The 16,514-nt window shown below is 49.8% G+C and overlaps 1 protein-coding gene across 1 annotated transcript in view; it reads right to left on the reverse strand.

Annotated features, from left to right (window-relative positions):
* LOC311235759 (serine/threonine-protein kinase SBK1-like) overlaps positions 1-10,915 on the reverse strand; it is a gene marked incomplete at both ends in the record, with an annotated part of 47,125 nt that extends 36,210 nt beyond the window's left edge. Inside the window, one exon of the mRNA XM_084323244.1 lies at positions 10,878-10,915. Within this exon, the coding sequence (XP_084179370.1) occupies positions 10,878-10,915 (38 nt within the window). The remainder of the gene's footprint in view (positions 1-10,877) is intronic.
* Between the last annotated feature and the right edge of the window lie 5,599 nt (positions 10,916-16,514).

The following is a 16,514-nucleotide window of genomic DNA, read 5'->3' on the forward strand; positions in this document are numbered from 1 at the left end:
TGAATACGAATGCAGGGGCCGGGGGACAGGGATGGGGGATGGGGACAGGGGACGGGTGACAGGGGGTGGGGGATGGGGGCGGGGGACAGGGACGGGGGACCGGGACAGGGGACAGGAACAGGGGATGGGGGACAGGGGATGGGGGATGGGGAATGCTAAAAATAATTAAAAAAAATTTAAAATTTAAAATCTTGCTGCAAGCTATGGCCTAGCTTAGCACAAATGAATGGAAGCGGATACGGACCACTAGCCGTTGGCCAAGGGACGGGGAACAGGGACAGGGGACAGGGGTTGGGGGACAGGGATGGGGGACAGGGACAGGGGATGGGGGACCTCTCACCCCTCCCTTCTCCTTCTCCTCCTCCCTTCCTCATCTCACCCCCTCTTCTTCCTCTCCCTTCCTCCTCTCACCCCTCCCTTCTCCTTCTCCTCCTCCCTTCCTCATCTCACCCCCTCTTCTTCCTCTCCCTTCCTCCTCTCACCCCCCACTTCTCCTTCTCCTCCTCCCTTCCTCCTCTCACCCCCTCTTCTTCCTCTCCCTTCCTCCTCTCACCCCCCACTTCTCCTTCTCCTCCTCCCTTCCTCCTCTCACCCCCTCTTCTTCCTCTCCCTTCCTCCTCTCACCCCCCACTTCTCCTCCTCCCTTCCTCCTCTCACCCCCTCTTCTTCCTCTCCCTTCTTCTCCTCACCCCCCACTTCTCCTTCTCCTCCTCCCTTCCTCCTCTCACCCCTCCCTTCTCCTCCCTTACTCCTCTCACCCGCCCTCTCCTCCCTCCCCTCCTCCCCCCCCTCTTCTTCCTCTCTCCTCCTCCCTTCCTCATCTCACCCCCTCTTCTTCCTCTCCCTTCCCTCCTCTCACCCCCCACTTCTCCTTCCTCCTCCTCCCTTCCTCTCACCCCCCTCTTCTTCCTCTCCCTTCCTCCTCTCACCCCCCACTTTCTCCTTCTCCTCCCTCCCTTCCTCCTCTCACCCCCTCTTCTTCCTCTCCTTCCTCCTCTCACCCCCCCACTTCTCTTCTCTCCTCCCTCCTCCTCTCACCCCCTTCGTCCTCCTCTCACCCCTCCCTTCTCCTTCTCCCCTCACCTTCCTCCTCTCACCCCTCCCTTCTCCTCCTCCCTTACTCCTCTCACCCCCCTCTCCTCTCCCCCCCCTCTTCTTCCTCTCCCTTCCTCCTCTCACCCCTCCCTTCTCCTCCTCCCTTACTCCTCTCACCCCCCCTTCCCCCCCCCCCCCCTCTTCTTCATCTCCCTTCCTCCTCCCCTCCCCCCCCCCCCCCTCCTTCTCCTTCTCTGTCCCGGAGAGATGGAAAACGAGGGTGTAATGAAAGCAGTAATTAGATTGCCAGTGTCTGTCTCCAGTCTCCGCTCCTGTAATGGACCGCTCGCTCCACTGATGACTCATTATCGGCGGAGACTGATCTCATGTGTCCAATTTACCGTCAAAGTGCTCGACGCGCCGCGCATCTGGGTCACTTCAGAGGCGACAGGTGAAACGCATTGTGACTGATATTGTTTCTCTTTCGCTCTCTCTGCGAACACTGGGACAGAGCGTGCACACACACACACACACACACACACACTCACTGACACACACACACGCACACACACACACACACACAGGAATCTCTCTTTATTTTTCTCTCTTTGTCTTCTTCTGCCCTCTGTCCCTTGTGCGCATGCTGGACCTCAGACTCTTCTGGTTCAGTCAGGCTGGACCTCAGACTCTTCTGGTTCAGTCAGGCTGGACCTCAGACTCTTCTGGTTCAGTCAGGCTGGACCTCAGACTCTTCTGGTTCAGTCAGGCTGGACCTCAGGCTCTTCTGGTTCAGTCAGGCTGGACCTCAGGCTCTTCTGGTTCAGTAAGGCTGGACCTCGGGCTCTTCTGGTTCAGTCAGGCTGGACCTCAGGCTCCTCTGGTTCAGTCAGGCTGGACCTCGGGCTCTTCTGGTTCAGTCAGGCTGGACCTCGGGCTCTTCTGGTTCAGTCAGGCTGGACCTCAGGCTCTTCTGGTTCAGTCAGGCTGGACCTCGGGCTCTTCTGGTTCAGTCAGGCTGGACCTCATGGTCTTCTGGTTCAGTCAGGCTGGACCTCGGGCTCTTCTGGTTCAGTCAGGCTGGACCTCAGGCTCTTCTGGTTCAGTCAGGCTGGACCTCAGGCTCTTCTGGTTCAGTCAGGCTGGACCTCAGGCTCTTCTGGTTCAGTCAGGCTGGACCTCGGGCTCCTCTGGTTCAGTCAGGCTGGACCTCAGGCTCTTCTGGTTCAGTCAGGCTGGACCTCAGGCTCTTCTGGTTCAGTCAGGCTGGACCTCAGGCTCTTCTGGTTCAGTCAGGCTGGACCTCAGGCTCTTCTGGTTCAGTCAGGCTGGACCTCGGGCTCTTCTGGTTCAGTCAGGCTGGACCTCAGGCTCTTCTGGGAGCTCAGGCTGGACCTCATGGTCTTCTGGGAGCTCAGGCTGGACCTCATGGTCTTCTGGGAGCTCAGGCTGGACCTCAGGCTCTTCTGGGAGCTCAGGCTGGACCTCATGGTCTTCTGGGAGCTCAGGCTGGACCTCAGGCTCTTCTGGGAGCTCAGGCTGGACCTCAGGCTCTTCTGGGAGCTCAGGCTGGACCTCATGGTCTTCTGGGAGCTCAGGCTGGACCTCAGGCTCTTCTGGGAGCTCAGGCTGGACCTCAGGCTCTTCTGGGAGCTCAGGCTGGACCTCAGGCTCTTCTGGGAGCTCAGGCTGGACCTCAGGCTCTTCTGGGAGGTCCGTTTAGCCTCAGTAGTCGCCCACTCCAGAGTAAATAAGTGAATCATCCACCCTGGACGAGGAGCCGACAGGATGGTTAGCCGGAGAGAGAGAGAGAGAGAGAGAGAGAGAGAGGAGGCCTCGCCTGGGAGACTCCCTGCTGCGCTGCGATAGGCTGAGCAACAGCCCGGACCACGGAGGTTCAGTTTGACAAATCACCTCTCTCTCGCTCTCTCTCTCTCTCTCCGCTCTCTCTCTCTCTCGCTCTCTCTCTCTCTCTCGCTCTCTCTCTCTCTCTCTCACCTTCTGCCCTCTCTCTCTCTCTCTCTCTCTCTCTCTCTCTCTCTCTCCCTCTCTCCGCCGAGCCTGCCAGCCTCCCTGTCCTGGGAGGAACCCTGCTGGGTCCGTGAGCCATGTGACCGCCCCTGGGTCTTCCCCCCCCCCCCCCCCACCCACCCAGAGAGAGGGGGAAACCTCCTCGGCTGTCACTCTGTTTAGGATTAGTGCTAAAATGTCAAAATCCTAATCACCGCCGCCGTCTGCCTCATTGTCGTCATGTGTCTCTGAAGCACTCGACAGTGAGATGCAGTAATTGCACCGAACCACGCCGAACAGAACACTGTAGCTTCCTCCTCCTACCATAGCAGAACACTGTAGCTTCCTCTTCCTACCATAGCAGAGCATTCTAGCTTCCTCCTCCTACCATAGCAGAGCATTCTAGCTTCCTCCTCCTACCATAGCAGAGCACTGTAGCTTCCTCCTCCTACCATAGCAGAGCATTGTAGCTTCCTCCTCCTACCATAGCAGAGCATTCTAGCTTCCTCCTCCTACCATAGCAGAGCATTGTAGCTTCCTCCTCCTACCATAGCAGAGCATTGTAGCTTCCTCCTCCTACCATAGCAGAGCATTGTAGCTTCCTCCTCCTACCATAGCAGAGCATTGTAGCTTCCTCCTCCTACCATAGCAGAGCAGTGTAGCTTCCTCCTCCTACCATAGCAGAGCATTCTAGCTTCCTCCTCCTACCATAGCAGAGCACTGTAGATTCCTCCTCCTACCATAGCAGAGCATTCTAGCTTCCTCCTTCTACCATAGCAGAGCATTCTAGCTTCCTCTTCCTACCATAGCAGAGCATTGTAGCTTCTAGGGGTGGGAATCGCCAGAGACCTCACGATTCGATACTATCGCGATACTTGCGTTACGATATGATAGTATCGCGATACAAAATATATCGCGATACGCTGAGTATTGCGAAACATTTTTTTTTTTTTTTTTTATCACATTTAATGTATTACCTTTTTTCAACTGCAAAGTAAAACGTTGTCAACATGTTTTATCTAATAAAATAAAGTTCAGTCTGTTCATCTCACTTCAATAATTTTTATTGCAGAACATGGTATTTTCTCAAGCAGACAAATGTAAACACTGTAATCTGTGTTGCATGTACCTGACAAACTGAACCGTTTGTATTACAGTCATATTCCAACTTAACTGAATGCACATGTGTGTGTGTGTGTGTGTGTGTGTGGACTACTGTACTATTACAGGTATTGAAATGAACAATGCAACTTCCTTATACAAAAAAATAAGAATAAAAAAAAGTAAATTTTTTAATTTTTTATGAATAATTAAATATCGATACTTGGCGTCCCTGTATCGATACAGTATCGCCACGCAAAGTATCGCGATACTACTACGTATCGATTTTCCCCCCACCCCTAGTAGCTTCCTCCTCCTACCATAGCAGAGCACTGTAGCCTGGGGGGGGGGGGGGCAGGACCGGGGACATCCAATGAGACAGAGCCAAAGCATCACCCTGATGCATACAGTACAGGTACACATACAGCACCGCACAAGAGACTGTGTATGGGTCTTCAGGGTTATATAGTGGTTGTCTATGGGAGTCCATATATATACAGTATAGTAGTGGAGGTCAATGGGAGTTCATGGTTATAATGTGGTTGTTCATTGGGAGTCCATGGATATATACTGTACAGTACAGTAGTGGGGATCTATGGGTCTTCATTAGTGATGCACCGATGTGAAAATTGTGGCCGATACCGATAACCGATATTAATATTGCTGTTCTGGCTGATACCGATATTTACCAATGTCGATATCTCTGTATAGAAAACACTTTTTTATGATAATTAAATAAAGAGCTATTTTCCAAAACGCATCGTTTTTTTACTTTTGTAACTTATTTTCAGAAATGACTGATATTTTGAAACTATTTAAGGTCAAAACATGTAAAAAGAAAAAGAAAAATATTAAAAAAAAAAGAAAAAAAACGTTTTTTTTTTGTTTTTTTTTTTTTTATATCGGCCCTATCTTGATATCGGACCGATACCGATGTGTAAAAAAATGGCCATATCGGCCGATATTATATCGGCGGCCGATATAGCGTGCATCACTAGTCTTCATGGTTATCTAGTGGTTGTCTATGGGAGACCATGAATATATATATATATACAGTACAATAGTGGGAGTCTATGAATGGGTGAAATGTGAGGAAACAAAAATTGTAAAGCGCTTTGGATAAAAAAGTACTAAGTATAAATGCACCATTTACCATTTTACTATGAGTCTATGGGAGTCCACGGATACAAAGTGAGCGATTCGGCTGAATGACATCATCACGGCGCCGCCAAACCGGAGCTCAGGTTTCCTTCCACGTGGGAACAGTAACCGGAGACAAGTGTGATATATGGCCCTGCTGCCTGAGGGAACCCTCCATCCTGCCCGGAGAGAGAGAGAGAGAGGACCCCCTCCATCCTGCCCACAGAGAGAGAGAGAGAGGACCCCCTCCGTCCTGCCCACAGAGAGAGAGAGAGAGGACCCCCTCCATCCTGCCCACACAGAGAGAGAGAGGACCCCCTCCGTCCTGCCCGGAGAGAGAGAGAGAGAGGACCCCCTCCGTCCTGCCCACAGAGAGAGAGAGAGAGGACCCCCTCCGTCCTGCCTGCAGAGAGAGAGAGAGAGAGGACCCCCTCCGTCCTGCCTGCAGAGAGAGAGAGAGGACCCCCTCCGTCCTGCCTGCAGAGAGAGAGAGAGAGAGGACCCCCTCCGTCCTGCCTGCAGAGAGAGAGAGAGAGAGGACCCCCTCCATCCTGCCTGCAGAGAGAGAGAGAGGACCCCCTCCATCCAGCCTGCAGAGAGAGAGAGAGGACCCCCTCCGTCCTGCCCGCAGAGAGAGAGAGGACCCCCTCCATCCTGCCCGCAGAGAGAGAGAGAGAGAGGACCCCCTCCATCCTGCCTGCGGAGAGAGAGAGGACCCCCTCCGTCCTGCCCGGAGAGAGAGAGAGAGGACCCCCTCCATCCTGCCCGGAGAGAGAGAGAGAGAGGACCCCCTCCGTCCTGCCTGCAGAGAGAGAGAGAGAGAGGACCCCCTCCATCCTGCCTGCAGAGAGAGAGAGAGGACCCCCTCCGTCCTGCCTGCAGAGAGAGAGAGAGAGAGGACCCCCTCCATCCAGCCTGCAGAGAGAGAGAGAGGACCCCCTCCGTCCTGCCTGCAGAGAGAGAGAGAGAGAGGACCCCCTCCATCCAGCCTGCAGAGAGAGAGAGAGGACCCCCTCCGTCCTGCCCGCAGAGAGAGAGAGGACCCCCTCCATCCTGCCCGCAGAGAGAGAGAGAGAGAGGACCCCCTCCATCCTGCCTGCGGAGAGAGAGAGGACCCCCTCCGTCCTGCCTGCAGAGAGAGAGAGAGAGGACCCCCTCCGTCCTGCCCGGAGAGAGAGAGAGAGGACCCCCTCCATCCTGCCTGCAGAGAGAGAGAGGACCCCCTCCATCCTGCCTGCAGAGAGAGAGAGAGGACCCCCTCCATCCTGCCTGCAGAGAGAGAGAGAGAGGACCCCCTCCGTCCTGCCTGCAGAGAGAGAGGACCCCCTCCGTCCTGCCTGCAGAGAGAGAGAGGACCCCCTCCGTCCTGCCTGCAGAGAGAGAGAGAGAGAGAGGACCCCCTCCGTCCTGCCTGCAGAGAGAGAGAGAGGACCCCCTCCGTCCTGCCTGCAGAGAGAGAGAGGACCCCCTCCATCCTGCCTGCAGAGAGAGAGAGAGGACCCCCTCCGTCCTGCCTGCAGAGAGAGAGAGAGGACCCCCTCCGTCCTGCCCGCAGAGAGAGAGAGGACCCCCTCCGTCCTGCCTGCAGAGAGAGAGGACCCCCTCCGTCCTGCCTGGAGAGAGAGAGAGAGGACCCCCTCCGTCCTGCCTGCAGAGAGAGAGGACCCCCTCCGTCCTGCCTGGAGAGAGAGAGAGAGGACCCCCTCCGTCCTGCCCACAGAGAGAGAGAGAGAGGACCCCCTCCGTCCTGCCCAGAGAGAGAGAGGACCCCCTCCGTCCTGCCCAGAGAGAGAGAGAGAGGACCCCCTCCGTCCTGCCCAGAGAGAGAGAGAGGACCCCCTCCGTCCTGCCCAGAGAGAGAGAGGACCCCCTCCGTCCTGCCTGCAGAGAGAGAGAGAGGACCCCCTCCGTCCTGCCCAGAGAGAGAGAGGACCCCCTCCGTCCTGCCCAGAGAGAGAGAGGACCCCCTCCGTCCTGCCTGCAGAGAGAGAGAGAGGACCCCCTCCGTCCTGCCTGCAGAGAGAGAGAGAGGACCCCCTCCGTCCTGCCTGGAGAGAGAGAGAGAGGACCCCCTCCGTCCTGCCTGCAGAGAGAGAGAGAGGACCCCCTCCGTCCTGCCTGGAGAGAGAGAGAGAGGACCCCCTCCATCCTGCCTGCAGAGAGAGAGAGAGGACCCCCTCCAGCCCCCAGACACAGTGCAAGCCCCCAGTGTTGATGAGCCGAGCACGGAGCTGGAGGCTGCAATCCAATCCACTCCCTCTTCCTCCTCTCTATCTGTCTGTCTGTCTGTCTCCCAATCACTCTGGTCTGCCTGCCTGCCTGTCTCTCTCTCTCTCTCTCTCTCTCTCTCTCTCTCTCTCTCTCTCTCTCACTCCGGTCTGCCTGTCTCTCTCTCTCTCTGGCCTGTCTCTCTCGCTCTCTCTCACTCTGGTCTCTCTCTCTCTCTCTCTCTCTCTCTCTCTCTCTCTCTCTCTCTCTCACTCCGGTCTGCCTGTCTCTCTCTCTCTCTGGCCTGTCTCTCTCGCTCTCTCTCACTCTGGTCTCTCTCTCTCTCTCTCTCTCTCTCTCTCTCTCTCTCTCTCACTCCGGTCTGCCTGTCTCTCTCTCTCTCTGGCCTGTCTCTCTCGCTCTCTCTCACTCTGGTCTCTCTCTCTCTCTCTCTCTCTCTCTCTCTCTCTCTCTCTCTCTCTCTCTCTCTCTCTCACTCTGGTCTCTCTCTCTCTCTCTCTCTCTCTCCAGTCTGCCTGTCACTCTCTCCCTCTCACTCCGGTCTGCCTGTCTCTCTCTCTCTCTCTCTGGCCTGTCTCTCTCGCTCTCTCTCACTCTGGTCTCTCTCTCTCTCTCTCTCTCTCTCTCTCTCTCTCTCTCTCTCTCTCTCTCTCTCTCTCTCTCTCTCTCTCTCTCTCTCCCTCCCCCCTCATTCAGCCAGACCTAACTCGACCATGCGGCTAATCACTTCACCTGCCGCTAAGATCCTGTCATCCAGTGTCAGCCACCAGCTCTCTATATTGTATCTCACCAGCCTTGTTCCAGTGATGGACAGCATGTGTGTGTCTGTGTGCATGCGTGCGTGCGCGCGTGTGTGTGTGTGTGTGTGCGTGCATGCGCGCGCGTGTGTGTGTGCGTGTGTGTGTGTGTGCGAGTGTGCATGCGCGCGTGTGTGTGTGTGTGCGAGCGTGCGTGCTTGTAAAGTGTCTGAAGCACAGCGCTGTTCACAGCGTCACGGTGTTTAACCGGACAACAGGCGTGTTCTACACCACAGTACACGGTACATACGGTGACATTAATTAGTGATGTTGTCGTGTTGTTTTCCGGTATGTGGGTGAAGACTAGACGCCCGCTGTGATTCGTTAAGGGGCGACGATATGAAACGGCGCAGCAGCATATAATATTATTATTATATTAATATAGACTCTACATCATGAAGCTGTGGCTGCAATTGCACACACACACACACACACACACACACCTACACACCTACACACACACACACACACACACACACACACACACACAATTTAGGTCATATCAAAACCCATGTACGGTAAGTGTAAACCGATTTGGACGTTGGCTGTTTTTGGATTAACCCTTAATTCCCTTTAAACCGCACGCCAGTCCCGTCGCAAAGGTCACGGCCATTACTGTCGGTTCCCGTCCGAGGCAGTAAAAAAGAAATTGCGACCACAGGAGGAAACCCATCTGTGCGGCCTGGAGCATCATTTAGAGAGTCCATTACCAGCCCAGCGGCTTTGCCGAGCTGCTCTTTACATAGCGGGCTGGGGTCCATCAAGTCAGCCACTCGCATGAAATGCATTAGTGAGCGTTATCCGTGAGATATTACCTGTCCTGAGCGAAGTATAAAAGAGCCTTTTGAAACTAGAGTGCACCTATAGTGCCCTCTGCGTTGTCCCCGATAATACAGGCTAAACAACAAAGCAGAATGTTCCAGGGAATTTCAATTATATTCGCAGGCACTCTGGATAATGTGAATGCAAAACCGCCGCAAAGCCATTCGCCACGAGGGTTTTTATATCGCTATCTCATTTCAACCTTCAATATATCTATTATGATTATTTTTTTTTTTTTACTGTGGAACAATGTACCCAGCCAATCATAACTGTTTACTCTGGCGAACATTTGTACCCGGCAAATCAAGTGCATGAACAACGACGCTGTTGCTGCTATTATTGACTCAAGTGATAAATCAAACAGCACCTGGTTTTACATCATCATTGGCCCTTTTTGCATTTTATCTCACAAAGACATATTGCTTATTCGTGCGCTATTCCCGTCATTCATGGAGTTTAAAGGCATTGCACTTGACCTATGTACTGAATCATGTAATTGTTTTAATCCATCATTGTAGTAATTGTAATTCATTGTAATTATTAACTGTTATGATATTTGTGTCCTTTGTTAACTCGTCATCACTGTAAATGAGGGAAACCTCAGTGCTTTCACGAGTATAAATAAAGGTTTGAAATTAAATGAAATTAAGCATGTGAATAGTGTCATCAGTTGAGAACAGGTGAACACCGTGTGTGAGTGAGGGACGGAGAGTAAAACTAGAGGGTATTATTGTGTCCTCGACATTTGCATCAATATTAAGTACAACGACTCGTAATAATTCAAGAAGACTGTTGTTTTGTAAACACACACGATCCACTTTCTCTTATTGCTTCAGTGCAGTGGTCCTGAAATAGCCTACTGTTGTTGTGTGAAGTACCGTCCTCTACACACTGACAACGGAATATATACTTGGGATGTGTGACCTAGTTGTTTGTCTCCTCGGCGCGTGGGTTCCTGGCCACCTGTCTGTCTCTCTCCCCTCCTGGCCACCTGTCTGTCTCTCTCACCTCCTGGCCACCTGTCTGTCTCTCTCCCCTCCTGGCCACCTGTCTGTCTCTCTCACCTCCTGGCCACCTGTCTGTCTCTCTCACCTCCTGGCCACCTGTCTGTCTCCCCTCCTGGCCACCTGTCTCTCTCCCCTTCTGGCCACCTGTCTCTCTCCCCTCCTGGCCACTTGTCTCTCTTACCTCCTGGCCACCTGTCTGTCTCTCTCAACTGCTGGCCACCTGCCTCTCTCCCCTCCTGGCTACCTGTCTGTCTCTCTCACCTGCTGGTCACCTGTCTCTCTCACCTGCTGGCTACCTGTCTCTCTCACCTGCTGGCCACCTGTCTCTCTCCCCTCCTGGCCACCTGTCTCTCTCCCCTCCTGGCCACCTGTCTCTCTCTCACGTCCTGGCCACCTGTCTCTCTTACCTCCTGGCCACCTGTCTGTCTCTCTCCCCTCCTGGCCACCTGTCTGTCTCTCTCCATCACTCACCTATAGCTGGCCACCTGTCTGTCTCACCTGCTGGCCACCTGTCTCTCTCCCCTCCTGGCCACCTGTCTGTCTCTCTCCCCTCCTGGCCACCTGTCTGTCTCTCTCACCTCCTGGCCACCTGTCTGTCTCACTCACCTCCTGGCCACCTGTCTGTCTGTCTGTCTGTCTCACCTGCTGGCCACCTGTCTCTCTCCTCCATCACTCACCTATAGCTGGCCACCTGTCTCTCTCAACTCCTGGCCACCTGTCTGTCTCCTCCATCACTCACCTGCTGGCCACCTGTCTCTCTCCTCCATGTTCCTGCATCCGCGCGGCGCGCAACAACGGCCCTGCGCTCCGACCAAGTGACCCGCGCGCGTCTCTCCAGGCGATGGATGTCGGCGACGGCGACCCTCCTTCTATATTCTCTCAACGAATTGTGTCTTGTTGTTTGAACGGAATTAGTCACGGGGTGCAGCAGGTGAATAATAATATACGTTGAACGAGCAAAGGTTCCCGAATAACGAGTTCAAACTGTCGAAGTTATTATGTTTATAACGACGAGACTGATTCTTTCTCTAGAGATAAAAATAAAAGCGAACCCCCGTTTGCTGCACTGTTTTCTTGCAGTGTTGACACAGCGCGCGTGTGAGCTCCGTCCTGGTCCTCTGTCTGTGGTGATGCTTGGCTCGTCTCCGTGCGTAAAGGCGCTCTTCTGTTCGGGGGCTATTTATTGGTGACTAGTATAGAAAGGCTGGAATCGGCATCTTCAACCATCTGATGTTGGGACGTTGTTGTTGTGGTCCCCCCGCCGGGCAAATCAGGACAGCCCACCCGGTCCCTCTGTGGAGAACCTGCGAAGCGGCGAGAGGAGGAGGGTGCCGCGCGTTTATCCTTCGCTCCTCTTGCGCTCCTCCTCGCATGACCCAAATTCAGCACCACCAAAAACATTCACACACTTTTTCCCCGAAGACCAAACTACATGTTTTCAGCCGTTTTCCACCCCTCGGGTTTCTCCATGGTGTCTGTTTTGTGTCCGTTACTCCAACGAGACTCCGAATCTGTTTCTGACGGTTTCTCTCCAGTCCGTTCCTTGTCTCCTGACTGGAGATGCTTCCAGCTGCAGACCTGAAGACCAGCGCTTACAAGCCCCGCACATACAAGCACCGCACATAGCAACCCCTCGCTTCCATTGGCTGATTTTGGTGACGTGATTTTTGCACGTTGCACTGCGGGATTGATTGATTGATTGATTGAAAACTTTATGGTGACGTGATTTTGTGTCACGTTGCACGTTGCACTGCGGGATTGATTGATTGATTGATTGAAAACTTTATTAACAGATTGCCGTATGATTTGGGTCACGTTGCACTGCGGGATTGATTGATTGATTGATTCATTGATTCATTGATTGATTGATTGATTGATTGAAAACTTTATTAACAGATTGATTGATTGATTGAAAACTTTATTAACAGATTGTAGAATGGGTACACGTGACCTGACCGATTGATTGATTGATTGATTGATTGATTGATTGATTGAAAACTTTATTAACAGATTGCAGAATGGGTACAGTGACCGATTGATTGATTGATTGATTTATTGATTGATTGATTTATTGATTGATTGATTGAAAACTTTATTAACAGATTGCAGAATGGGTACAGTGACCGATTGATTGATTGATTGATTGATTTATTGATTGATTGATTTATTGATTGATTGATTGAAAACTTTATTAACAGATTGCAGAATGCAGTACAGCTCAATACACACAATTGTTAAGGGGATGCAGACCATGCAGTACTGTTACATTTGTGACATACAGTAAATATATACAAGGGGGAGGGAACTGTACATTTATGATGAATTGAAAATGGGGGACCCTGATGTAAACAAGACGGAAGTCTTTCTCTGGTCTGCATCCCCTTAACAATTGTGTGTATTGAGCTGTACTGCAGATATATTTCAATTGCCTTACTTATTTACATAAGTATTATAGGCCTACAGCAGTATTGTACAGACAGTCTGTGTGAAGTCTGTGTGGTTATCCAGCTGCACAAAGGCAGAGCAAGAGGCTCTACAGAGGGTGGTGAAGGCGGCAGGCAGGATTGTCGGGACTCCTCTATCAAACATCACCTCCGTCTTCACCTCCCGCTGCCTCCACCGCTCCAAGTGTATCATCAAGGACCAGTCTCACCCAGCACATCACCTCTTTCAGCTCCTTCCCTCAGGGAGGAGATACCGGTCCATACATGCCAAGAGTTAAAGATTTAAGAACAGCTTTTTCCCCCAAGCAGTCAGACTGTTAAACGCTCATTGACTGTCCCCTCACGTGCACCATGCACTTACCTGGACTTGATAATCACTGTTACCACTCATCATGCACTTTATTTAAAATATTCTGTTATGTACAGTGTTATATGTGTTTCATGTATGTATATATTGTACTACGGTCTGTGGGAGCTCCCCTGAAATTTCACTCACGGTCATATAAGAGTTTTAATGTAGAAGGTTTTATTAATGAAATGTTGGGTATAAACTGGGAGGAGGTATGTTGTGAGGATGACCCAGAGGTTGCACTGGACTTATTTATGTCAGAAACAAATCAGCCCCATGGATAGATAGTAGCTTTTAATGAATTTTAATGAATGAGAGAGACATACTGTAGCCAAAAAAGCATCAGTGTGTTCCAGTTCTGCAGATGACAGACAAAAGTACCGTTCCTTACGTAATCAAGTCACAAAGTTAAATAAGGTGAGAAAAAGGGAATATTTTAAACCATGGTTATATGATGTGAGAAATGATGTTAAAAATCTATGGAATGTTTTAAATCAAATTATGGGTAGAAAATCCAATGTCTGTACACCTTTTGTTGAGTCATATGGAATTGTCCTAACCAAACCATGTGATATTGCCAACCATTTTAATGATTTTTATGCAAGTAAGATATCTCAGCTCAGGCAGGGAATGCACATCTCAAACAATACAAAATCAAATGACATAATTAAGAATATCATAATGAAAGATAAAGGGTGTACATTTGATTTTCAACAGGTTGAGGTTAGTGATATTGAAAGGTTACTCCAGGCTCTACCTGACAGCAAGTTAGCTGGCACAGACAACTTGGATAGTAAATTATTGAGAATTACTGCTACGATCATAGCAAGTCCAGTGTCATATTATTAATAGATGTATACAAGTGGGACTATGTCCAAAGATATGGAAGGAGGCTAAGGTTACTCCTTTACCCAAAGACTCCAAATCAGTTTTTAATGAGGGCAACTCCAGACCTAATATAGAAAATGTAATGTACATATACGTTGTATACATCTATTAATAATATGACACTGGACTTGCTATGATCGTAGCAGTAATTCTCAATAATTTACTATCCAAGTTGTCTGTGCCAGCTAACTTGCTGTCAGGTAGAGCCTGGAGTAACCTTTCAATATCACTAACCTCAACCTGTTGAAAATCAAATGTACACCCTTTATCTTTCATTATGATATTCTTAATTATGTCATTTGATTTTGTATTGTTTGAGATGTGCATTCCCTGCCTGAGCTGAGATATCTTACTTGCATAAAAATCATTAAAATGGTTGGCAATATCACATGGTTTGGTTAGGACAATTCCATATGACTCAACAAAAGGTGTACAGACATTGGATTTTCTACCCATAATTTGATTTAAAACATTCCATAGATTTTTACCATCATTTCTCACATCATATAACCATGGTTTAAAATATTCCCTTTTTCTCACCTTATTTAACTTTGTGACTTGATTACGTAAGGAACGGTACTTTTGTCTGTCATCTGCAGAACTGGAACACACTGATGCTTTTTTGGCTACAGTATGTCTCTCTCATTCATTAAAATTCATTAAAAGCTACTATCTATCCATGGGGCTGATTTGTTTCTGACATAAATAAGTCCAGTGCAACCTCTGGGTCATCCTCACAACATACCTCCTCCCAGTTTATACCCAACATTTCATTAATAAAACCGTCTACATTAAAACTCTTATATGACCGTGAGTGAAATTTCAGGGGAGCTCCCACAGACCGTAGTACAATATATACATACATGAAACACATATAACACTGTACATAACAGAATATTTTAAATAAAGTGCATGATGAGTGGTAACAGTGATTATCAAGTCCAGGTAAGTGCATGGTGCACGTGAGGGGACAGTCAATGAGCGTTTAACAGTCTGACTGCTTGGGGGAAAAAGCTGTTCTTAAATCTTTAACTCTTGGCATGTATGGACCGGTATCTCCTCCCTGAGGGAAGGAGCTGAAAGAGGTGATGTGCTGGGTGAGACTGGTCCTTGATGATACACTTGGAGCGGTGGAGGCAGCGGGAGGTGAAGACGGAGGTGATGTTTGATAGAGGAGTCCCGACAATCCTGCCTGCCGCCTTCACCACCCTCTGTAGAGCCTCTTGCTCTGCCTTTGTGCAGCTGGATAACCACACAGACTTCACACAGACTGTCTGTACAATACTGCTGTAGGCCTATAATACTTATGTAAATAAGTAAGGCAATTGAAATATATCTGCAGTACAGCTCAATACACACAATTGTTAAGGGGATGCAGACCAGAGAAAGACTTCCGTCTTGTTTACATCAGGGTCCCCCATTTTCAATTCATCATAAATGTACAGTTCCCTCCCCCTTGTATATATTTACTGTATGTCACAAATGTAACAGTACTGCATGGTCTGCATCCCCTTAACAATTGTGTGTATTGAGCTGTACTGCATTCTGCAATCTGTTAATAAAGTTTTCAATCAATCAATCAATAAATCAATCAATCAATAAATCAATCAATCAATCAATCAATCGGTCACTGTACCCATTCTGCAATCTGTTAATAAAGTTTTCAATCAATCAATCAATAAATCAATCAATCAATAAATCAATCAATCAATCGGTCACTGTACCCATTCTGCAATCTGTTAATAAAGTTTTCAATCAATCAATCAATCAATCAATCAATCAATCAATCAATCAATCGGTCAGGTCACGTGTACCCATTCTACAATCTGTTAATAAAGTTTTCAATCAATCAATCAATCTGTTAATAAAGTTTTCAATCAATCAATCAATCAATCAATGAATCAATGAATCAATCAATCAATCAATCCCGCAGTGCAACGTGACCCAAATCATACGGCAATCTGTTAATAAAGTTTTCAATCAATCAATCAATCAATCCCGCAGTGCAACGTGCAACGTGACACAAAATCACGTCACCATAAAGTTTTCAATCAATCAATCAATCAATCCCGCAGTGCAACGTGCAAAAATCACGTCACCAAAATCAGCCAATGGAAGCGAGGGGTTGCTATGTGCGGTGCTTGTATGTGCGGGGCTTGTAAGCGCTGGTCTTCAGGTCTGCAGGTGGATACTATTGCCTGACTGACACACACTGTCTACCAGTCAGTCCGTTCATTGTTTGCGTGCCTCGTCGTCTCCACCTTCTGGCAAAGTGATGTGCGCTCACACGTGCTGGGTCCTAGTGCCTGCCTATATATTATAACTGTATATTGTATAGTATATTGTGTATTGTAGTGTATATAGGACTCATTACCTTTTAATTCGGAAGCTTAGCATTGTATTGTATTTTATCTTAATACTGTTTATCATGAGGCGGCCGGGTGGCGCAGCAAACTAAGCGCTCGTCACCAACGCGAGAGACACTATCGAATCCGGCTGTCAGCGTTGCCTCCGGCTTGGCCCAATAGCCTCCAGCTGCAACCGCGGAGCGAGCCCCTCACTAGGCGCTGTGGCAGAGCCACAGAGAGAGAGGACGTTTCTCTTAAGGGTTAGGTAACGGGAGCGCGCGTGCACGTGGCGTCATTAGCGTGCGTGCAACCAGTTTTGATATCAGCAACGCAACACTGGTTAGGTT

This window comes from Notolepis coatsorum, assembly GCF_963971535.1.
Source record: "Notolepis coatsorum genome assembly, chromosome: 10".
NCBI classification, from domain to species: Eukaryota; Metazoa; Chordata; class Actinopteri; order Aulopiformes; family Paralepididae; genus Notolepis; species Notolepis coatsorum.